The 25,376-nt window shown below is 37.4% G+C and overlaps 2 protein-coding genes across 4 annotated transcripts; both read left to right on the top strand.

Annotated features, from left to right (window-relative positions):
- The first annotated feature begins 11,744 nt into the window (after positions 1-11,744).
- LOC112706204 (28 kDa ribonucleoprotein, chloroplastic) lies at positions 11,745-14,362 on the top strand. Of its 2 annotated transcripts, none has more exons than XM_025757380.3 (5): positions 11,745-12,205; positions 12,284-12,382; positions 13,169-13,453; positions 13,607-13,766; positions 13,866-14,362. In XM_025757380.3, the coding sequence occupies exons 1-4, from the start codon at positions 11,759-11,761 to the stop codon at positions 13,733-13,735; spliced, it is 960 nt and encodes a 319-aa protein (XP_025613165.2). In that variant the 5' UTR covers positions 11,745-11,758; the 3' UTR covers positions 13,736-13,766; positions 13,866-14,362. The 2 variants fall into 2 exon arrangements, with proteins under 2 accessions (XP_025613165.2, XP_025613166.1); XM_025757381.3 differs by having other exon boundaries at positions 11,771-12,205; positions 13,607-13,776.
- Positions 14,363-16,181: 1,819 nt separating this feature from the next.
- On the top strand, positions 16,182-25,136 carry LOC112706203 (blue copper protein). 2 transcript variants are annotated; one of them, XM_072200728.1, is made up of 3 exons: positions 16,251-16,520; positions 16,795-17,093; positions 24,986-25,136. In XM_072200728.1, the coding sequence occupies exons 1-3, from the start codon at positions 16,355-16,357 to the stop codon at positions 25,097-25,099; spliced, it is 579 nt and encodes a 192-aa protein (XP_072056829.1). In that variant the 5' UTR covers positions 16,251-16,354; the 3' UTR covers positions 25,100-25,136. The 2 variants fall into 2 exon arrangements, with proteins under 2 accessions (XP_025613163.1, XP_072056829.1); XM_025757378.3 differs by lacking the exon at positions 24,986-25,136 and having other exon boundaries at positions 16,182-16,520; positions 16,795-17,426.
- Positions 25,137-25,376: the final 240 nt, after the last annotated feature.

The following is a 25,376-nucleotide window of genomic DNA, read 5'->3' as shown; positions in this document are numbered from 1 at the left end:
GGAAGTTGAAGGAGCCGGCAGTCACTTTACACCTCTCGAACCTAAGCCCCTCCTGGTTGGATCCCATTATCGACTTCTTAGAAAACAGCAAGCTCCCCGACAACGAAAAAGATGCCAAAAAGTTAAGAAGGGAAGCCGCCAGATACGCCATCATCCAGGGTCAGCTTTTCAGGAAGGGATTCAATCATCCCCTACTGAAGTGTTTACATCCCGACCAGACGGATTACGTCCTCAGGGAGGTGCATGAAGGATGCTGCGGCCACCATATAGGAGGCAAAGCCCTAGCGAGAAAGCTAATTCGAGCCGGATATTACTGGCCATCGATGATGGCTGACTCCAAGGAATTCGTTAAGAAGTGTGTCAAGTGCCAAGAAAACGCCAACTTTCATCACGCGCCGGCCTCTGAGCTCAGCTTGCTAACGGCCTCTCGACCATTCTCGCAGTGGGGAGTCAATCTCTTGGGACCTTTTCCCGTTGGCCCGGGACAAGTCAAGTACCTCATAGTCGCTATCGACTACTACACAAAATGGATAGAGGCCGAACCACTGGCCAGCATATCCTCGTCCAATTGCAGGAAATTCATGTGGAGACAAGTCATAACACGATTCGGTATTCCTGAAGTCGTCATCTCGGACAACGGGACACAATTTACCGACAAGAAATTCACAAAATTCCTCACCGGCCTAGGCATCAAGCAGAGATTCTCCTCGATAGAGCACCCACAGACAAACGAGCAGGTCGAGTCCGCAAACAAGATCATCTTGCAAGGGCTCAAGAAGAGACTGGATGGCAAGAAAGGCGCTTGGGCCGACGAGCTAGCCTCGGTCCTCTGGTCCTACCGAACAACCGAGCAATCCTCCACTAGAGAGACACCTTTCCGACTAACCTACGGGTCAGACGCAGTGATACCTGTAGAGATCGGAGAGCCGAGTCCACGATTACTCCTGGGGGGAGTAGGGGAAGCCGTCGAGAAAGACCTGATAGAAGAAACCAGGGAAATGGCCCATCTGGCAGAAGCAGCGCTAAAACAAAGAATGGCCTTACGCTACAATGCCAAAGCACTCAAAAGAAAGTTCGAAGAAAATGACCTCGTCCTGAGGCGTAACGACATCGGCTCGTCTACCCCGGGAGAAGGTAAACTAGCGGCGAACTGGGAAGGACCATATCGAGTCAAGGAGGTAATCGGAAGAGGAGCATACAAACTAGAAAGGCTCAATGGCAAGGAGGTCCCGAGGACATGGAATGCGGACAACTTAAGGAGGTTCTATTCGTAAGCCATCTATTTTGTAATAGCACTTCAGCGTCTTTGCTACAATGATTAAGCCTGTCCAATTTCTACATGCTATATTTGCCTATGTTATTTTCTAATTTCTAACTTTTAAGCGACCACTGTGAGAACGATGATATGCGGCCTCGGGACTGATCACCCCGGGAGCCCCTCAGTTCAAAAAATACGGTGAACGACCACAATAAGAACGCGCGCCATAAACGGCCAACGCGGGTAAACGGAAACGCGAAGTAAATCGGCATATCAACAAATAGTTAAACTTACGGGCAAACGAGCCCACAAACCCATTAACGGGCACCAAAGTCGCAATACAAAAGTTTAACAAAAAGACGTTCAAATAGTACAAACATCACTTTTTCGGCATATCAACAACTTTGCCATCTTTAATGGTCTTGAAAACTCCGATCGCCGACACATCGAAGTCCGGAGAAACGATCTTCACCTGAGCTTTGAGTGCCTCTTCAGTCATGAAAATCACATTCTTGCCCTGCTCCTTGACTTCCTTGTGCTTTTGCTTGAACAGCTCGGCCTCCTCCCGAGCAGCCTTGGCGGCCGCCTCCGCCTCGTCCCGCTCTTTCTCCAGAGCGGACACCCGACCTTGCGCAGCGCTCAGCTGGCTCTTCAAGGTCAGCTCTTGCTCCGTCAAACGGGACACGAAGGCGTCGGCAGTCTTCAACTTCTCCTCGGCTGAAGCAACCTTTTTTTGGGAGGCGTCAAGCTTGTTCCCCGCTTCAACTAACTGATCTTGAAGCGTTTTCACTTGGGTTTTGTATTTGTTATTGGCATCAACCGCAGACTCAAGCTTCCGACGAAGCGAGGCCATACCAGAAAGCTCAAACTCAGCCTTCCGGGCAATGGCCGCGCCACGAAGAAGAGTACGGTACATCCACCGAGCCTGCCCCGAGAGGTCGGTGCCATGGATATGATCCTCCGTGCCCGGAAGCAGCTGGGCATCTATGAAGGTCCCGGCATCAAAGTTCCTTTCCATGACAGTCAAAACCCCCTCGGGACTAGACTGCGACTTCTGTCTCTTGGGGGTGGGGATGACGGACAATTCTTCTTCTCCCTCCCGACGAGAAGAGGACGAGTGCCCGGGAATTGGAACCTCGGCAGGAATTGGGGTTTCGGAAGTAGGAGTAGCAACTTTGGCAGATGTGTCGACTTCAGGAGGAGGCACTTCCGGAGGGACCGTCTCCTGTTGCCCTCCGGTCTCCTCGCCTTCATCATCCTGAAGAAAGGTTTGGTACAAGTTATCCATGCCGGTCACTTCGGCAGAAAGCCCCACTATAGAATAAATTGGAAAATAAACAAGTTAATGGAAGCAGCAAAGAAATAAACAAGTAATGGAAGCAGCAAAGGAAAACCCAAACAAGCGACTACACGACGAGAGAACTCACGAATATAATCTCGGGCGGCCTCCCGGTTACCCATGAGGAGATGAGGGTTCACGTTATTCCTCCCAAGAACCGCCCACAAAATGTCGGCTATCCGCCGATCCACGGTCGACATCCCTTTATAAGTAACTTTGATAAAAGGATTAGACCCCGCCCCGAAACTCCAATACGTCGGGATGAGGTGCTCATTTTCCAAAGATAACCAAAAAGGGTGACGGCCCTTAACCGGGCGGACCTTAAAGTACTTGTCCTTGAACCCATGGTAGGAGTCCTCGAACAAGCCAAAAATTCTCCGGCCCTGGGCAGACCGGAAGGACATGAATCCTTTCTTGTGCTTCCCCTCCTTCGAAGGGTTGGTTAGATTAAAGAAAAACAGAAAGACGTCAACAGAGACCGGTAGCTCTAAGTACTCGCACACCATCTCAAAGCAGCGAATAGATGCCCAGCTGTTCGGGTGCAGTTGAGACGGTGCCACGGAAATCCGGTTCAGGAGGTTCATTTGAAAGGGGGAAAAGGGGATGCGGACCCCAACCTGAGTGAACATGGCCTTATAAAACCAGATCCAATCGGCAACCCGGGGAGCATTAAAATTAATTTCATAAAGCCGTTCGTGAGGGGCGGGGACATAGACATCATAGTTCGCCTCCTCGTCAGTACCCCCACAGAGATATTCGGCCTGACGAAACTCCGTTAGCTCCTCCTCACCCATCTGATTGGGAGAGTTCCTGAGGTCGGAAACCACCCACGCGTACGGGTCATAACCCGCGGCGGAGCTTGAAGCTCGGCTAACGACACGAGGCATACCTACAGTGGGGGCACCGCGCGGTTAGTCCGTGAGGCCAGAATCCGGGAAAGACCCGAAGAAACCCCCCGTGCCGTGACCACAAGGGGGACCAAACAAACCAAAACCAAAGCAAAAACATAAACCCCCCATGACACACCACGATCAACAAAAGAAAAAGAGAGTGCATCCACAAAAATGTGCCTATGGACAACAGGAAAAGAGCAAGCACAGGAAAAATGATTATGGCAGACATGCAAACACTCATCAAAGTAAAAGGAAGAAGAAGTAGTTACCTGGATGAATTGAGGAAGTTCAAATAGGGACGAAGCACACTAGAGCAATGGAAACAACCTTTGTGTGATGAGAGCAAAGAAGGGACGAATGGGCAGTATGATCAAGAAGGCAAAATAAATGGAAGAAGAACAGAAGCGTAAAACTGTTCAAAACCGCTCTAATGGAAGCGCGAAAGACCTGGGGGCAGAATCGTCTTTGCACACACGGGATTTTTCAATCTTCTATGGACATTTAATGCCCCGCGCGAAAAACAAGGCGACGAAGGAACGCCCCGGACCACGAACGGGCACGCATGCGGGCAGCGCGTCACTCACACGGACGGCCGACTAAACGACAACGATGATAGAAGACTCGCCGCCAACAGCCTATACGGCTGATTATCGGCGCGTGGGGGCACTGTTGCGGTGTGGCCCATGCAGGTACGGGTCGGACCAACCCATCGAGAACCCGACCCGAGCGGTCGAACTCTCAGTGTTCGCCACAACACCTGGACACGCGTCCTCACCATTCCCCCAACACAGCTGGGGGGAATCTTCGTGGAAAGTGGGCTCGCCCCCTCTGGGCCCACCCCTGACACAGTATAAATAGGGAAGGACCTGTCCTTCCCCGAGGTACGCCATTTCCTTTCATTTAACCACCTTCTCGCCTGCACATTGCTGACAAGAGCGTCGGAGTGTCTTTGCAGGTGGCACCCCCCCCCCCTCATTCTCATTCCGCAACAGGTACCCGGCTACTCGGCAAGACCAGTTCCAGCGCGATCAAAGGCTCTCCCACCATCTCACCTAACCACCGACTTGTCCGGAAACCGACAACCGAACAATATGCAAAGCACTAATGACACATGATCACCTTTCATTCCATTATTCATCATTCCCTTTACTTCTTCACCGAACCGTAATGAAAGAAAAGAAAAAGAGAGAGACCGTGGGTGAGGGAGAAAACCATGACTCTCTTTGATCTTTTAAAAAATTTAATCCGATAAAAGTGTTTATATCCTTCTTTTTTACATGTTGGTATTATTTTTATCCAGTAGAAATTGATTGTGGCATAGCTCTTTTTTTTTCTTAAATTCGGCTAACTGAAGTTCTAAGAAGTATAGACGATTTCTGACACTTTTTTCTTCAGCAACTCGGCTAGAAAATTTCTCCAGAATTTTTGTTGATTTTGATTTCATACGGAGGTAGGAGGTTTCATCTTAAAAATTACAAGTTTTTAATTTAAGAATGACAAAAAGCTTATTGAGTAATTACAAATAATTTACACGTTTTTTGTGTGTCTAATTAATGAGAATTGGTTGTAATTATGAGTGTTGGTCAATTTGGTATTGCTTGTTAAATTGAAATGTGATTTGAGTTTATGAATTGGATTTGAATTGAGACTATGTTTGATGCTGGAATTTATGGTTATGGAAGTGGATAGTAACTGATTTTGGTATTAGTATGATGATGAATAGGTGCTGATGAAGGACTGATAAAAATACGCAAGAATGTGATTTTGGTTAGTATTAAATGTTAAACAAGTATGGTCGGAGGGATTTGTAAATTCTGAATGAAGAAATGAATTTCCTTTAATTTCAAAAGCAAAAGATTTGAAATAGGCTAATTTTATTGAAATATAAAGAGGCTTAACTTTAAAGAAAATGATATAATTCTATTTGATATCTCGAACGGTGTGAATATTGAAAATGATTTGTTACTTGAAAATATTTTGAAAAGGGTTTGAAAGGTGGTTAGGTTGGAACCCTTGAAAGGTGGCAAAACCCGAATTTTAAAGGAATTACTGCCAAATTTTTATAAAACTCTAAGACTTTATTTAAAGTGTTATTTAAAAGCAAATTTAATTTAAGAATATTACTTGATTTAGATTTATTATTAAAAGAGTTTTGTTTTCAAACCGATTTATTAAGAAAAGTATGATGTTTTAAACTCAATCTTTTGAAAAAGAATTTTGCTTTAAGTTATGTTTTGAGTTCGGTTTGATAGGAAAGAAAAGAAGAGGAAGAACGAAAAGTAAAGGAAAGAAGGATAATTAAAAGAATCTCTGCCACAGGAAAGCAGAGAATAAAGATTAAAGAGTATATTAACTAAAAGGATCTCTACCACAGGAGAGCAGAGAACAAAGATCAAAGGAATATAATGATTAATGAAATGATTGCCACAGGAGAGCAGATGTGACATTGTTTGGGCCTTGGTGCCAAATGTAAAGTGGGGACGCCCACATACTGATAATTGTTTTCCAGATGTACGCTTATTGATTTGGAAAGTCACACTGTATGCAGCCTAGTCATACGACTTAAAGTCATACTGTATGCATATGAAAAACCATATTTAGGACTCGTGCCCAGGTAATGTCGGGAGCGGGTAGGTAACCAACACATGAGCTCATGGCCTGCATTAGGAATAGACATGCATCATGTTGTTTGCACATTTGTATTTGGTTGTGTTTGCTTGTATTACTTTTCTGTGATTGTGCTGTTTGACTTGTTTGTATATTGGTTTGAATCCCTTATTTGTACTGTTAGTTCACGGATGTATTGAGATGAGATGTTGTGGTTGGAATATGATTATGTGGTTGAGAGATGGTTATTATGACTAATTTTGTGATTAAAATACGTTTTGAGTTTAGAAATTTAAAGAAAAGTAATTATTTATCTGAAGTAGAAATAAAAGTATTTCCAAAGGTTTAACAAAATAGTTTTACTAAGTTAATTATTTGCATTAAATTCATTACTTTGATGGCATTCCCATTCCCTACTGAGAACATGTGGTTTGTTCTCACCCAAAATCTTCCACCCTTTCAGGTTTGAAGATTCTGTTGTTTTTATAGAGTTTCCTCGTCCCTGTTACTTTAGCTTTTATTTTGTCCAGAGGGATATGTATTGTCTTCGAATTTTATATTGAACTATTTGTATAACGCTTATTATTATTAGTAATTACGTGAATATTAGTGTTTGAAGATCTCTTAATATGTGACTTTAGTTAGTAAAAACAAGATTTTTTTCTGGAATTTTCTCAAAAACTAAAACGCGATATCAACGTAAAGGCTCAATAGTAAATTTATAATAAAGGAAATAAGGTCCGTAACGCCTTACTTTTGGTACGATCATGACGTGCTAAAATTTAGGGTGTTACAGGCGCCGCCCCATTTGCTAAAGCGAATGCGGCAAATCATAAATGGCAAGATTTTGGTAACAAGAAAAATTATGGAAGGAAGAAGAATTATGTTCACAATAGAGAATCTCACCTGAAGTGGGATAAGAAAAGAAACAATGGGCAAAATAAATCAATTGAGGATAAATATTTTCATTGTGATGGAAAGGGCCATTAGTCGCGTACCTGTCGTACACCAAGGCACCTAGTCGATCTTAATCAAGCATCTTTGAAAAAAGACGACAAAGGAAAGGAAACAAATTTTGTTTCAAATGATATTGAAAATTTCACCACTCATTATGATGTATCTGATTTCTTTGAGGATCATGAAGGAAATATTGGCCATTTGATCAATGATGGAATAATTTAATATGAGTAAGTGTTCATGTGACTAAATAATGTAAGAAACTTCTTGTTAAGTTTTATGCATTTGATTTTCAACATTACTGAATGTGCTAATAATAATAAAATTTTTAGTAAATACTATACTTCTTATAAAAATATTTTCAATCAAAAAAATGATTTTACTACGTAGATATTTCTACTCATTTTATTATTATTTGTCTTTGAAGAGAATGGTAAGGACATATAGTGAAGATTTTTGCTTTGCGGATAGTGTGAGTTCGCACACCATTCTCAAAAGTAATATATATTTTACCCATCTTGTGCCAAAAGAAGAATATGTTAATACTATTATTGGCTCGTGCAATATGATAGAAGGCTCCGGAAGAGCTATAATTTTGTTTCTTGGAGGAACAAAATTCATAATAAATAATGCACTATTGTCTACGAAGTCTCTGAAGAACTTATTGAATTTCAAAGATATTCGCCAAAATAAATATCATGTTGAGACAATGAATGAGAAAAATCATGAGTACTTATGTATCACAACTCATGATTTAAATAAAAAGGTTATATTAGAAAAGTAATCCTCACTTTCATCTGAGTTATATTATACCAAGATTAGTGCAATTGAATCACATACCATTGTAAACTAGAAGTTTACTAGCCCAAATAAATTCATAACTTGGCATGATCGATTGGGTCATTTGGAAACTATCATGATGTGAAAAATTATTGAAAACTCCCATGGACATTCACTAAAGAACCAGAAGATTCTTAAAACTAGTGAATTTTGTTGTGCTACATGTTTTCAGGGAAAGTTAATTTTAAGGCCATCACCAATAAAGATTGGATTTGAGTCCCCTAAATTCCTAAAAAGGATTCAAGGCGATATATGTGGACCTATTCATCTACCATGTGGATCTTTTAGATATTTTATGGTGCTAATAGACGCATCTTCGAGATGGTCACATGTGTGCTTATTGTCTTCTCGCAACCTGGCGTTTGCGAGATTACTGGCTAAAATTATTCAATTAAAAGCACAATTTTTAAAAAATCCAATCAAAGCAATTCGTCTTGATAATGCTGGTGAATTTACTTCCCAAGCATTTGATGCTTATTGTATGGCTAATGGAATAAGTGTTGAACATCCAGTAGATTATGTTCACACACAAAATGGGTTAGCAGAATCACTTATTAAACGCCTCTAATTGATTGCTAGACCCTTACTTATGAGAACAAAACTCTCAACCTCAGTTTGAGGGCATGCTATTTTACATGCCGCATCACTTATTCGTTTGAGGCCAACGAGTTACCATCAGTTCTCTCCTATGCAATTAGCTTTTGGCCAGCAACCAAATGTTTCCCATTTAAGAATATTTAGGTGTGCGATATATCTTCCCATTGTACCACCTTCTCCCTCTATAGTGAGGTATCTTGAGATACAAACTGGAGATGTATTTAAATCCTAATTTGCGAATTGTCATTTTGATTCAAAATTTCAAACATTAGAAGGAGAGAATAAGCTTCCTGAAAAGGAACTTAATTGGAATGCATCATCCTTAATGCATTTAGATCCTCGATCAGGGCAATGTGAACTAGAAGTTCAAAAGATTATGCATTTACGAAGAATAGCAAATGAATTGCCTGATACATTTTTTGATACAAAGAGGATAATTAAATCCTATATACCAGCCGAAAATTCTCCGATTTGAGTTGATGTCCCAGCCGGATAAATTGCCACCGAAGCAAATTCATGCCAGAAGCATGGTAGGCCTGTCGCTTTCAAAGACAAAAATTCTCGAAAAAGAAAAGAGGTAAATATTATTCCTGTTGAAAATGACATAGTAAAAACACTTGTAGTTGTCCAAAATTCTGATATAATTTTAACGCTAGAAGACGTTCAGGTACCTGAAAATTGTGAAAATGACGAGATCTCGATAAATTATGTCTTTACAGGAGAGAAATGGAACCAAAATAAGACAATTTTCAACAAAATATTTGCATATAATGTGGCATTAAATATCATGCATGAAAGTAAGGATCTTGAGCCAAGATCAGTCGAAGAATGTCAACAAAGGAATTATTGGCCAAAATGGAAAGAAGCCATGAAGGCTGAATTAGACTCACTTGCAAAACATGAAGTCTTTGGACCTATAGTCCGTACACCAGAAGATGTAAAACCTGTTGGATACCGATGGGTATTTGTGAGAAAACGAAATGAGAAAAATGAAGTTGTACGCTACAAAGCTCGACTTGTAGCACAAGATTTTTCACAAAGGCCCGGTATAGATTATGAAGAAATATATTTTCTTGTAGTGGATGCAATAACATTGCGTTATTTGGTCAGTTTATCTACATATCATAAACTACATATGCATTTAATGAATGTTGTAACAGTATACTTATACGGCTCATTAGATCGTGATATCTATATGAAAGTCTTTGAAGGACTAAAAATATCTAAATCGTCCAATGAATATTTGCAGGGGTTATACTCAGTCAAATTGCAAAGATCTTTATATAGTCTAAAGCAATCTAGACAAATGTGGTATAATCGTTTTACTAAGTATTTGACAAAAAATGGATTCAAAAATGATGATATCTGTTCATGTGTGTTCATAAAGAAATCTGCATTTGGATTCATTATAATTGCTATGTATGTTGATGATTTAAATATCATTGGAACTCCTGAAGAGATTCCAGCAATTATAAAAACTCTAAAAGAAGAGTTTGAGATGAAAGATCTTGGAAAGACTAAATTTTGTCTCGGCTTGCAGATCGAGCATATAAAAAAGGTATCTTTATTCATCAAACAACATACACAGAAAAGATTTTGAAATGATTTTATATGAATAAGTTACATCCCTTAAGTATCCCAATGATCGTAAGATCTTTAGATGTGGAAAATGATCAATTTCATCCTGAGAAAGAAAATGAAGATATCCTTAGTCATGAAGTACCATATTTTAGTGTCATTGGAACGCTAATGTATCTTGCTAATAATACACGACCCGATATATCATTTGCTGTGAATTTACTAGCAAGATATAGTTCCTCTCTAACCAGAAGACATTAGAGTGGAATCAAACAAATCTTTCGATATTTTCATGGAACGGTTAACATGGGATTGTTTTATCCATATGGATCCAAGTCACCACTAGTTGGCTAAGCAGATGCTGGATACTTGTCTGATCCACACAAAAGGAAATCTCAAACAGGATACCTATTCATATATGGTGGTACAGCTATATCATAGAGATCCACGAAACAGATGATAACGGCAACCTCCTCTAATCATGCTGAAATACTAGCAATACATGAAGCAAGTTGCGAGTGTTTTTGGCTTAGGAGTTTGATCTAATATATTTTGTTATCATGTGAACTGATTGATCATAAGATAGCTCCAACTGTCTTGTTTGAGGATAATAAAACATGCATTGCCCAACTTAAGGGTGGATACAGCAAAGGTGATAGAACAAATTATATTTCTCCCAAATTCTTCTTCACTCATGATCTTCAAATCAAGGCACAATTGATGTCCAACAGATTCGCTCAAGTGACAATCTGGAAGATTTGTTTACAAAGTCACTCCCAAAATTATCCGTTGAAAAACTGGTACATTATATTGGGATGCGTCGATTTCGAGATATTAAATGATGTCAACAAGAAGGAGAGACTGTACTCTTTTTTTCTTAATCACGTTTTTTTTCATTGGGTTTTTCTTGACAAGATTTTCAATGAGGCAGTTTCCATCATAAAGAATATTGTACTCTTTTTCCTTCACTAAAGTTTTTTTTTTCATTGGATTTTCTTTAGTAAGATTTTAATGAGACATATTCATAATGGTTATCCAAAGGGAAGTGTTACAATATGGATGACCCCACCAACCCTTTATCCAATTAAAAGTGCTTGGATAATACAAATTTTTAATGTAGATCGTCATCCTTTTCAAGGTTTGAAAAAGCTAATCTTATACAATTATAAATAGGAGGCATAGTCACAAATAATATACACACAAAAGTAATAAAATACTCTTCTCTCTCTTTATACACTAGTAACAGTTTCTCTCTCTTTCTTGGTTTCTGCATATATTAATAAATATATGAATCATTTTTATTAAACTAATTATATTAATACTAAAGTCTTCTATTTACGCTTCTTTATTTTATATATCTTCTTTATTTATTCTACAACAAAAAAATCTTTTTCATTATTTTTATCTTCAAATATTTTTTTTTGAATAATATACCCGTGTTAAAATATTTATATTTTCATACTGGTATATGTATACATACATATTTAAATGAGGTCATTCATAATAATGATATATAAGATATACGGTATTAAAGAATTCGAAAAAATAAAAGATAACAAAAAAATAATTCAATAATATAAAATTTTATTTTAGATTTTGTAATTGTTATTAAAATCATTTATACATAAAATTATAAATATTAAATAAAATAAAATAATTTTTACATTACCGTAAATAATTTAATCAAATATGAATATATTGCACTGTAAAACCCCTTATCTTTCCAGTTTCCCTGGAATTGCTGAGCGAGTAGTAGTAATGGCGCTACTCTCTAGTCTTTGCATTCCTTCAACCACGCACCTCTCTACGCACAACCATTCTTTCTCATCATTCTCCAACATTCACAACCATTCCATCACCACCATCATTCCATTCTCTTCCTTTCAATCCCTGCAATTATCACTTCCTTATCACACCCCAACACTCCTCACAACCAAACAAAACCCTAATTTCACTCTCAGATTTTCCCAACAGGCTCAGGCTCAGGCTGAAGCAGCACCTAGTGTCTCCACCGACGAACATGCAGAGCAAGAGGTTTCCCAGACTAGGTTGCTCGCCCAGAACGTGCCATGGACAAGCACCCCTGAAGACATTCGTTCTTTGTTCGAGAGATATGGAAAAGTGCTCCAAGTTGAGGTTTGATTTCTTCTCCCTTTTCTCTATTTAGGGTGTGATGGTGTTTTATGCTTATTTTTATGCGTTGTGTTGTTTAAGCTCTCAATGTATAACAAGACGAAGAACAGGGGTTTGGCATTTGTGGAAATGAGTTCACCAGAAGAGGCTCGTGCCGCTCTCCAGAATCTCGAATCGTATGTAAGCAGCTACTATGCCCTTTACACTCTTCTCTTTTCAAATTTTTATTGTTTGGTTTGGTAATGTTTTTTCCATGAACCAGAGTTAGATACAGTTCATTTCGTGTAACCTATGATTTGGATGAACAATTTCAGATACAGAAATGTTTGTGTGGCTAATTATTATGAAACTCATTTGTGCTTATCATCAGAGGGTTATTATGGTTATGGAGTGGTAAGTTAAAGAAACATAAGTATTCATATAGCCAAAAAAATTATCTAAAATGCTTTATATAATTAAAAAAAGTTAAAAACATTAAAAAAAGGTTTGCAATTTAGTATCAATAAAATATCAACATATTATAATCTATATAAAAAATTCTATACACACACACGTCCTTCTGTTTAACAAAAATTGACATTAGCACGACCGTGTGTCCCGTTGTGTCGTGTCTCATGTCCGTGCTTCATAGGTATCACTACTCATTTAGTTTTGGTGGGATAAGATAACTAAATGACTTGCAGCGGGTGTTTGTTGGTTATGAAGATTGAAGGAGGGGAAGAAAGAGATTGGAAGGGCTTCAGGTGTTTAGTCTAGTTCATCTACACTCCAATCCCTTCCCTTCCCTTTCCTTTCCCTCTAAAACCAATGTCCAAAACTTACAAACACTTTGGTATGAGCAGGGAGTTCTTCAATGAACATAGTTTATGTTTAGTCATTGAATTTACTTTAGAATTTGCATTTGTTGTTTTATCTTTTAAGAGACCTTGACTTGATGTACGTTTATTTTCTCTGATTACTGTGTAGGAGTTTGATGGCCGGATATTAAAACTCAATTACGCTCATATAAAAAAGAAGAAAACTCCACCACCCGTGAAACCAAAGCCTGTGACATTTAACTTGTTTGTTGCAAACTTGCATTATGAAGCAAGGTCTAAAGATCTCAAGGAATTTTTTGATGATGGAAGTGGTAGCATTGTTTCTGCAGCAGTTATATTTCATGATAACCCTAGAAGGTCATCTGGCTATGGTTTTGTGGCCTTCAAATCCAAGAAACAAGCTGATTCAGCACTTAATGAGTTCCAAGGAAAGGTAACTCTCAAGGTTTTGTACTTCACTTTATTTACTTGAATTAGGATTCATGAATATTGGTAGTGCTCATTCTTGTGATTTTTTTTAGTTATTGTCTTGATTCTTGAACCCGTTTTAATTGGAGTGTTGTGGGAAATATTTGTTCTTATGCAGATCTTTATGGGAAGACCAATCAGGGTAGCTCGTGGTAGGCAATTTGTTAAAGAACGAGCAAAGGAGAGTGAAACATCTGAAGATACGGCTTCTGAGTTGAATGGTGAAGAAGCTGACAAGGCTGATTGATACCATGGTTTCCCTGCTAGATATCAATATTGTGAGTGCTGGTATTCCCTTGTTTGCTCATTCTTTCAGCTCATGCTAAATCTTGATTGATTTAAAGTCGTTTACAAGTGGTTTACTTACACCTTTATAGACTAGAGGTTCAAGGGATACAAGAAACCAAGAGGTGTAAACATATTCAAGAATGGATTATCGTCGTAAATGAACGAGTCATTTGCTTCTCTGTCGAATCAAGATATCTTCATTGCCCGATGTAAACATTTGTTGGAATGCTAATATACCTTCAAACAGCAACAAACATATCAGTATTAGTGATACATTTTGCAATGCATCCATTCTTTTGGTTATGAATGCCGTCTAGAAGAAGACTATTTAAAGAAGGGGAAGACAAAAACTCAGAACATAAATGTAGATTGACATGCTCAATATATAAATAAGTACATAGGTGTGTTCTGTGGCTTGCTGCTAATGCATCCCCTTCTACATTGAGATGTCAATGTGTCTAATTAATAATTATGTATTGCTTCTTCGTGAAGAATCGCACTCGAAGTTTCTTGTGCATTTTGTGCTCTTCAGCATAGTTGTAAAAGCTATTATTTGTAGTATTATGTTATTCAGTTACTTAAAACCTTTTCTGGTTGCAAGTGCATTATATTTAACCTTTAATTATGATTGCTTTCCGGTACCATCCATTATATGTTATGCATTAAAATTTACAAAATTAGTAATAACATGGTATACACTCTGCAAAAGTGACACAAGGGATGAAATATATCTTCTTTTCCTTCATAAGTCGTAGCCTAATCGTTTTGGGGATTCTGGGTGGTTGGGAAACAATCTAAGACATTGATCTGCTAGCAACTTCACTCTAGTATATGCAAAAACCATGTTATATGTGAAATTGGTTTTAACCTAAGCTTAATTTAATTTGGGGCTATGAAATGTTATGCTTCTATTCAAGCATTGTTTCCTTGACTGATGGCTGTTCCCATGACATACATCTAGATTCTAGAACCACTGTAGTAGTTGGCCAGAAAGCAGGGGACCCAACAACCTCAACAATATCAACTTTATTCTCCGTTACACAAATGGAATGATATAATATATATGCTTTTTAATGAACAAGATGAAGCCTGGGCTGGTTGTTTCAATCGTGTTATTGTGTTTGGTATGCAGTTAGGATCAAATATTTCGTATGTCACATTTTTCCCTAAACTCCAAGGAAAATTGCCGCGTTAGCCACATTTTTTCTCTGCTGTCTTCTATTTACTTACCTCTAAAGGGATCTTAGAAAAGGACTAAGCTTTTGCCAAATGAGACTCGAACCTTCTCTGCACTTCCTCGGTCTTTCTCATAAATATTGTTATATTTGTATTTTGTTCCGTAAATATATATTATTTTACTCATAATGTGATTACTAGTTTTATGATTTTTTTCTTTTCCTCAAAATGGTTCACATCAAGGGAAGGAAGTACATGTTCAAAAGAAGATTAATGCATATTTTAAGGATAATAACGAAGAACTACGCAATTATATCCTTCATGCACATGACAATGTTTAGCTAATTATGAGTTAAACCACTAATCCACTATGGCACGGCAAATATTATTTGGGAAGTCGTTGATTCATGGTAAAGGATTCAATATTTTCTATTAAGAGCTACTTTCCTATATGCACCACAATGAGTAGGTTCTAAGTAATCATTCTTCATGATCATGATTCATGTTATGCAATTATGCATGATATTGAGGGACCCCAATACATACCCTTTCCAACTATATAATCGGATAGAATAGTCTCACAATTAGAAACATGTGTTTTAAGTTGTATTATTTAGACTTATTTTTTCTTAGCCAAGTAACTTTTATATGTGAACAAAACATGATTTCGATGTAATTATAGCAAAACATGATTATCACTTTATTTAAGAGAAACTCGTTTTTGTCTAGGTTTAAGATTTTACAAGTCGCATATTTTTTTATGTCTATTTTAAATACTACTTTTATTATTTTATATTTATACAAGAATTTGTTATTTTCAAACATCAAATCTAAACTTCTCATATGTTATCTAATCTAATAGTAAGAGAATTTAAAAAAATGTACTAGCATAATTTTTTTTCATATGTTTCCATAAAACAAAAGACAATAGAATTGAATATTAGGCAGCGAAATGAGAGGGATATAAAACTGACATTCCCTTCAGTTTTCATCATTAACAGTTCATTATAGCACCCATCGTCTTACACTCTTACTTAAGCTGTTAATTAAAAGTGAAGTCTAATTGGCATATTTTGTCAACGGCATTGTAATTTTCAATATAATAATTCCATCAACCACTACTCTTTTCACCTCATCAAATAATTTGGAGTAGGAAAGAACACAAAAGTGAAAAGACCCCACTTTTTTTTTCTGGTGATTAGGTATGAAGTGTAACTCAAGCCATCTTCATGCAAGAACAGAACAAAATGGGACCAAACTCTAACAACTCCAATTTCCTTTTCCAAAATTATATATAAAGCCAAACCCCATTTCCCAAATTGCATTATCAAAACCAAAGCATAACTCTTTAATCTGTTTTCCTTACTTTTCCTTCCCTTCTCATTTTTTCTTTCTCTTCAAAATGGTTTTCTCTAAAGCATTGGTTTTGGCACTCTTGCTAGCAATGAACATGGCCTTGCCAACCATTGCAACTGTTTACACTGTAGGAGATACCTCAGGTTGGGCCACTGGTGGTGATTATAGCACTTGGGCTAGTGGCAAGAACTTTGTAGTTGGTGATAGCCTTGGTAAGAAACTAAGAACTATGGAGAAAACTAGAAAAGTCCTTTTGTTTTTGTTTGTAATTGAGCAACTATTTAGAGATAATTAAACACATTTTACTTGCTTTTGTATAATTTATGTCTCTATAGTTTTCTTTTGAGAAATTTGTCCCTTAATTTCAATATTGAAGCATAATTTTTTTTTTTAATTAACAAAAGTTTAGGTGAATTCGACATTAGTAAGATATGATCAGACAATGCTAATAATAATATTGATGAATATTTTGTTGATATGGGATAGTTTTTAACTACGGATCCGGGCACACGGTGGACGAGGTGAAAGAAAGCGACTACAAATCATGCAGCACAGGGAATTCCATTAGCACAGATAGCAGTGGCGCCACCACCATACCTCTCAAGACTTCAGGCACACATTACTTCATTTGTAGTGTTCCTGGACACTGTTCTGGTGGAATGAAGCTTGCAGTTACTGTCAAGGATGGAAAATCATCATCATCCACTACTACTCCTTCTTCTTCTGGAAAGGGTTCACCACCTTCCTCAACAACAGCCACACCAAAATCCAATGCATCTTCTTCAGTGAGTAGGGTCACTCCAATTGTTGTGTTGATTGTTTCTTTGATCTCATGCTGTGTTTTGAATATGGTATGAGTTTGTGAGTGCTTAGAGATTTATAGCCAGGTCAGAGGCAGTGCTTTCCATGGTTACTTTCTTGTTTTCTTGTGTTATCATTGTTATTCTGTTTTTTGTTTGATCTATTCTGGTTTAATTCTCTGAGTATATTGTGATCTATTCAGGTTCTTGTTAGTAGGAAGTCTTGTTTATAGTTTGGTTTAGTATATTGAACATTACTACTCCTTAGTAGTTAGTACTATTATTTATTATATATAAATTCTTATCTTATAAGCATTACCTAACATTTTAGATGACATTATTTTCCAATTTGGGTATCTAGCTATTCATGTTGACCTGTTAGTTTAAACACTTATTAGATAATCCTAATTGTCTTTGAATGCAGATTTCCTCCTTAATAAGTTGATAGTGTATTTATTTGCATACTCAAATTTTAATCTATACTATATAGTTAAAATTAAATTAGATTCCTTGATTGCCCTGCTTTTGCATGACAACAAACAACAACAACAACAAAGCCTTGTCCCACTAAGTGGGGTCGGCTACATGAATCAAACGACGCCATTGTGCTCTGTCATGTATCATGTCTACAGTGAGACCGTTTACATGTAGATCTCGTCTGACCACCTCATGGATGGTCTTCTTAGGTCTTCCTCTGCCTTTCGCCCTTTGTCCATCTTCCATCTCATCCACCCTCCTGACTGGATGTTCTATCGGTCTTCTTCTCACATGTCCAAACCACCTGAGACGCGATTCAACCATCTTTTCCACAATGGGTGCTACTCCAACTCTCTCCCTTATATCTTCATTCCTTATTTTATCCAATCGCGTATGACCACTCATCCATCTCAACATCTTCATCTCTGCCACACTCAGCTTATGTTCATGCTCCCCTTTAGCCGCCCAACACTCCGTACCATACAGCATCGCCGGTCTTATAGCGGAGCGATAGAATTTACCTTTAAGTTTTAAAGGTACTTTTTTGTCGCATATAAAACCAGATGCACTCCGCCATTTTGACCAACCTGCTTGGATCCTATGATTTACATCATGTTCAATCTCTCCATTATCCTGTATGATGTACCCGAGATACTTAAAACTTTTAACTTTTCGTAGGGTGTTCTCTCCAATTTTCACCTCTATATTGGAGTTTTCCCTTCTCAGACTGAACTTACATTCCATATATTCCGTCTTGCTACGGCTTATGCGCAGACCATACACTTCTAGAGCTTCTCTCCATAACTCCAACTTCTTATTTAGGTCTTCCCTTGACTCTCCCATAAGGACGATATCATCGGCAAAAAGCATGCACCATGGCACAGGCTCTTGGATGTGCTCTGTGAGTACTTCCAAGACTAATGTGAAAAGGTATTGACTTAAGGATGATCCCTGGTGTAATCCTATACCAATAGGAAATTCCTCTGTCACACCACCTTGAGTCTTCACACTAGTTGTGGCCCCATCATACATGTCTTTAATTGCCCGAATATATGCGATCCTTACTCTCCTCTTTTCTAAAACCTTCCATAAGACCTCCCTTGGTACCCTATCATACGCTTTTTCCAAATCAATAAACACCATGTGTAGATCCCTTTTATTACTACGATACCTCTCCATCATCCTTCTTAATAGGTATATCGCTTCAGTGGTAGATCTGCCTGGCATAAATCCAAATTGGTTCTCTGTTACTTGTGTCTCTTTTCTCAACCTCCGTTCTATCACCCTTTCCCATAACTTCATAGTATGACTCATAAGCTTAATCCCTCTATAATTTCCGCAACTTTGTATATCCCCCTTATTCTTGTAGATAGGTACCAAGGTGCTCTTTCTCCACTCATCAGGCATCTTCTTTGACCTTAAAATCTCATTAAAAAGCTTGGTTAACCAGTTGATGCCTTTTCCTTCAAGACCCTTCCAAACCTCAATCGGGATATTATCAGGTCCTACTGCCCTGCCATTTTTCATCTGCTTTAGAGCCTATTTTACCTCGAAGTCTCGAATCCTTCGATAGTAGTCAAAGTTTTGATCTTCTTCGCTTGTGCATAATCGACCAAGGCTCGAAAGAGTCTTCTGTCCCTCATTAAATAACTCGTAGAAGTAGCTCTTCCACCTTTCATTAATCTTCTCCTCTTGAGCCAACACCTCTCCATCCTTATCCTTTATGCACTTAACCTGATCTAAATCTCTCGTTCTTCTTTCCCGGCTCTTTGCAATTCTATATATACCTTTTTCTCCTTCTTTCGTGCCTAAAGACTGGTAGAGACCCTCATATGCTCTTGTTCTTGCTTCACTTACAGCCACTTTTGTCTCTTTCTTAGCCGCCTTATATTTTTTCCAGTTATCTGCATTGCGGCATAAAGACCACTTTTTAAAGCATTCTCTTTTTATCTTTATCTTTTCTTGTATACTCGCATTCCACCACCAGGACTCCTTGTCTCTTGGTCCTATTCCTTTAGATTCACCAAAACTTTCTTTTGCTGTTCTTCTAATAACTTCTGCCATCTCCCTCCACATTTCTTCCGCGCTTCCATTCCCATTCCACTTTGCCTCTTCTCCTACCCGTCTTAGGAAGCTTCTTTGTTCCTCACCTTTCATCCGCCACCACCTCGTCCTTGGGTTCTTCGTATGATGTCTTTTCCTCAACTTTTGCTCAACGCGAAAATCCATGACGAGCACCCTATGTTGTGTTGTCAAACTCTCTCCCGGGATAATTTTACAGTTAATGCAAAATTTCCGGTCGACTCTCCTCAACAAGAAGAAGTCGATTTGAGAGCTTGTCATGCCACTCTTATAGGTTATAAGATGTTCGTCTCTCTTTTTAAAACATGTATTTGCGATGAGAAGATCAAAAGTTGAGGAAAAGTCCAAAATAGTTTTACCCTCGGCATTGATCACCTCGAAACCATGGCCTCCGTGAATACTCCCATATCCAGTCACTTCTCTCCCAACATGGCCATTTAAATCTCCTCCTAAGAAAATCTTATCTCCCAAAGATATGCCTTGAACCAAACTCTCTAGATCCTCCCAAAACCTTATCTTGTGTTGTTCGTCCGAACCCACTTGCGGTGCATAGGCGCTAATCACATGGAAAGCACCTCCCTCCACCACAAGTTTGATAGAGATGATCCGATCTCCCACCCTCTTGACATCAACTACGTCCTTCTTCCACTGCTTATCCACAATTATTCCCACTCCATTCCTATTCTTCACCTTTCCTGTATACCAAAGTTTGAAACCAGAAGAATCCAACTCCCTAGCCTTTGCACCAACCCATTTCGTTTCTTGTAGGCACATAATGTTAATCTTCCTCCTTGTCATGGTGTCCACCACCTCCATGGACTTTCCTGTTAGAGTGCCTATGTTCCATGTCCCAAATCTCAACCTTTTGTCGCTTCGACCTTTACCTTTTCCTTTGTGAACTAGCTTATTTACCCTCGTCCGTTCACGAAAACGCGAGAACCCTTGCTCATTTAACACTACATCCGGGCACCGATGCAGCGGCTCTTGCTTTGACACCGTACTCGAGCCATACGGCGCGTTACTTCCGGGTAACGACCTAGCTTTAGTGCTTTTGCATGACAGTCTTCTTAAATATAATAGCAGCTCATTTGGAGGATGATGAAGTTACAAGAAAATATAATATCAGTTTATTTAAATTTTAACTGATGCAGAATTTGTATTTGATAATTTTACAGTGGGTATTATTTCGATGGATTTGGTAGTTATGAAATTTTGCCATTAATTAAAAGGTGTGGCTAAAAAAAAGTGAAAATAAATTCTACAAATCTTAGTTAGAAGTTAGGTAGAGAAAATCGAGATTTTATGTGAAATTGAAAAAATAAATTAAAAATATAAAACAGAAAATCTTAACAAGATTTAAATTGTAAAACTGATAAACCTAGTACAAATTTTGTAAAATCGATAGACTTATTTAAAATTGTATTATTGGGAGACAACATGCAAAGAAACTGGAAGCTCTTCTATTTCCTTTTCTTTTTCTGAGTTTGTAACTGTGGAAATTCTAAGAGAATCATCCACCAAATAACACGAGTCACAACCATGTCACGCAGCAACATAGAAAAGAATAAGAAATGAAAACAAAAGAAACCGTCACCACTCACCAACTATGCAAGCCTTGAAAATGAGGTTAAGAAGCAAGCCAAGTGGCTGAAATTCCAAGGGATGGGATGCTCATATTGCAATTTCATGTTGGGTAACATCAATTCCCATCATCACCACTAATGGATTGATTTCGCAGAAGTTGATCATGGTTCTGTTTCGGAAGTATAATCATGAAAAAGAAGTCAAAAAGTCTTTAGGAAAAAGGAAAATAAAATTTATATATAAAAAAATTAAGAACCATTTATATTGACTTAACACTTTTAGCCAGCATTACAATATCTTTACTTTAGCAATCTAACATGATTCTTTTACCTAACACTTCTAAATCAATGAAAAAAGAATTACTATTTTTAAATATTATTGACTAATTACTTACCAAAAAAAATTATCTAGCATTGTTTATTTTTATTTATCTAAGTAGTTCGAAATAATTAACACTAATATATTATATATAAGCTCTTCAAATTCCACGCATAGGATTCCCCCTCTTATCTCTCTCCTACTCCAACTACCCTCACATGTACATGCCTAACCTTAAAGGGAATTTTAATCACGGACTTGGGACATAAAATTTTCTACCCGGGCTTACAAAACATAGGATACACTATTTTTCCCAATCAATCCATTCAAGTAATAAGAAGTAAATTACACTAGAATATAATAATTGTGTATATTAGACAAACCATATAATTGATTTTAGAATTACTTTGGTTTTGTATCTTTTTTAACTCCCAAGGCTAAGTGCCTAGGTCTAACTTACTTGCGCAGTTAGCTATTTCTATCTCCAACCCACACAATAAGAGAGTAAAGTGCATTTGGAATTCAACAAATAAATAGAGAAAAAAAAAAGGCATAACCATTTAGAGCAAAAAATAGTCATATCATTTCATATTTATATTATCCTAGTATCAGTCGCGAAGCACATGCGTCCGTGACAGTTGTTTCCATGTGACACCTGTTCCACCTTTTCCCATGCGTCCGTGACAGTTGTTTCCATGTGACACCTGTTCCACCTTTTCCCTTCGTCCAACAGCATCTCAAGACCCACCTTTTGCCCAACTCTTCTTTTTTCCAATTCATTAACACTCTCATACACTTTAAAAAAAGTTCACTAAAAAATTTGCATTAATAAATAAGAAAATAAAAGCAGAGCAGAATTTAAAAAAAAAAGGAAAAAGGAAAAAGGAAATTAGTAAAGCCAGCTGTGGATGGCCCGTGTTAACAGAGCCACAAAACACGACAAGAATTTGTTGCTTCCTTTCTTCATTAGTTGCTACCTCTTCCTTTGTTTACTCAGATCAGATCCTCTGTGTCTCGCGCACGCACTCACTCCTATATACTAAAAACAATACATCGCTCTATCTTCCGATAATGAAGGATTTTATTTGCGACCATCGGAACAGATCGGTAGCATAAACAAACACAAATTAAATTAGATATGTAAATAATAAAATAATATATAATAACGACGATCCACCATGAATAAAATGCTAATAATAATAATAATAATAATGATAGTCTAAAGTGAATGAAGCTATCCAAATCATTCAAACCCTACAACAGAAGATCTCGAACATATCACTGTCATCAACGTCCATGACTAAACACAAATCATAATCAAAATATTAAATACTAAAAAAATATTTAAAAAAAACTAATGTCCAATAATAATGTATCTAACTCGAACTGAACATAATCTCGAACTGAATAACAGTAACACTAACAAGAACCATGCCCTAACCATACACAGAAGCTAAGGTTTCAGATCTACATCACAAGCATGATAACTGCGGCGGCGACCACAGATCCGGCGACGGAGACTGTGCGGAGTGGAGCGGCGCTCTTAGTAGTGGAAGAACCGGGGGCGCCGGCGGCAGGTGGAAGGCCAATGGAGGGGCCGTTAGCAGCGGTGGGGACAGTGGCGGCGCCGGGAGAGGCGGAGGGAGAGTTTGGAGGAGCTGGAGGTGAATCGGTAGGGGAGGCGGTGGGAGAGGCGGCGGGGGGAGTGGCGGTGGTAGGAGCTGAGGCCGGCGGAGAAGCGAGCTGAGGTGAAGGAGCGGTGGAGGTGGCGGTGGGAGGAGCAGCCTTGGGAGACGGAGAGGTTTTAGGGGTGGCACGTGGAGCGTGAGCGGGTGCTTGTGATGGGGCTTGACCGACACAGACGGTAGCCAGTAAGGCGGCAAGGAGGAAGAAAGCAAGGCGAGACATTATTAAAGTAAGTTGAGAGAACAATAATAAGAAGAAAGAATGGAGAGAGAGAGAAAGAGAAAGAAGGTTTGAGGGTTTAGAGCGTGAAGAAGAAAAAGGGAGAGTTGGTGGGAGGGGGTATATATATGTGAGATGAGAGAGTGAAAGAAATGGCCTTTGGAGTTTGGACTTGGAACACTAGCAAGCAAGAGAGTGCAAGACTCTTGCCTTTTTATGTTTGGTGTGTGGCTACAATTTTATTTTTCTTCTTCAGTCTTAACCGTGTCAACCTTGATTAACTGAAAGTCCAAAAAAGTCCCAGTCAAATTCCCAATCCTAATCAAATCAAACTCGTGTTTCAATTTATTTAAATTTTGAAAAACGGATTCTCGTCGCTTTTAATTTTCTTGTCAAATATTATTACTCTTGACAATATTAATCAAAATAAAGCATTGAAAAGATTGAATCCCTTATAAATGCGTTGGACGTATAAGATTTTAATTTATAGTTGACTAGTTGTCATGGCATGAGTATTTATATGATATGTGGTTAAATATGTATATTATTAATTAAAATTAATTATCTTTAAAACTTTAAAAAATTGAAAAGGAATTTCAAATCATTGATCAGGTCAATCTGTGATTTATGGAAATGGAATAGAGGATAACAATGGATATAGTGAACAATGATTTAAAAAAAAGGTAAATTTGAAATTAAAAATTAGATTTTTAATTTAATTGAATATTATTATCAGATTTTAAAATTTGAAAACATTAGGATTAGCATCAAAACCATTATGTCGCTGCAAAGGTTTTGACACTGTCATTCTCTTACCGTCATAACAGGTTTTCTTCCAATTCAAATACAATGAATGGTTAAAAATTTTGAATTATTGAATGCAATTTTTTTGTTAGATAATTTGGGTGAATTTTTTTTTAACTCTATTGAATCAAATTTCCAATCTATTATTCACGCTGTTTGAATTTTCTATCGTCTACTTAGCGGAACCAAATTAAAATTTGTACACATTATTTTATTTTTATAGCTATCTATAAACTATATTTATAGACAAAAGTAAAACTAAATGAAATATTAAAGAGAAATAAAAAATAATTTTTATAATAAAATAAAACTAAAATAAAAATTTTTAAAAAATTAATTAAATTTTATATATAATTTATATAAAAAAAATTAAAATTTAGGAGATCATTGCGCTCCTTTTCCACCGTGAGACTCTGTTCCTGACTTCTTGTAGATAAACTCATAAAACAATAAAACAATAAAAAAATATATTATTAATCAATTTAAATTAAATTAAATTTATCCATAGCTTATTCAAATAAACAACTATCTAATTTATATTTTAGTGATAGAATTTTAAATTACTTATTTAAAATAGTAATGGTGTTCGTAGATCTGCAAATCCAAGATATTTATATTTTATGAAATATTTTTATTTAGTAAATTATGTTTGAAATTTTATTTTTTATAAACAAAAGATAAAGCTTTATCATATTTTTTATAAACAGAAGGAAGAAGAAGAGGAAGAGGAAGAGGAAGAGGAAGAGGAAGAGGAAGCACGGAGAAAGAAGAAAAAGAAAAAGAGGCACAAAAAAAACGTGAAACGACGTAAATATAAATGATTTGTATGACTTGTATTGAAAATCACTTGTACGTGGAGAATTATTCGTAAATTAAATCCATATAACTCCTGAACTAACTCCAGGGAGAAGAAGTCCAATATTTCTAAATTGCTGCCAAGAGAATTATTAAAATTGTCTCTAGTATTTCATTAAAAGGAATTAATTGATAGATAATAGAACAAGGAAGGAATTAAGTTCGGAACATTTTTTAGCTTTAGCGTCGTGGACTACTTAGACTACCTTAAATAATAGAATGAATCTTATTTAATTAACTCAA

The sequence above is a fragment of the Arachis hypogaea genome, chromosome 8, assembly GCF_003086295.3.
Source record: "Arachis hypogaea cultivar Tifrunner chromosome 8, arahy.Tifrunner.gnm2.J5K5, whole genome shotgun sequence".
In the NCBI taxonomy this organism is placed as follows: domain Eukaryota; kingdom Viridiplantae; phylum Streptophyta; class Magnoliopsida; order Fabales; family Fabaceae; genus Arachis; species Arachis hypogaea.
The sequence above is the reverse complement of the archived record's forward strand: the minus strand, read 5'-3'. Positions and strand labels throughout refer to the sequence as shown.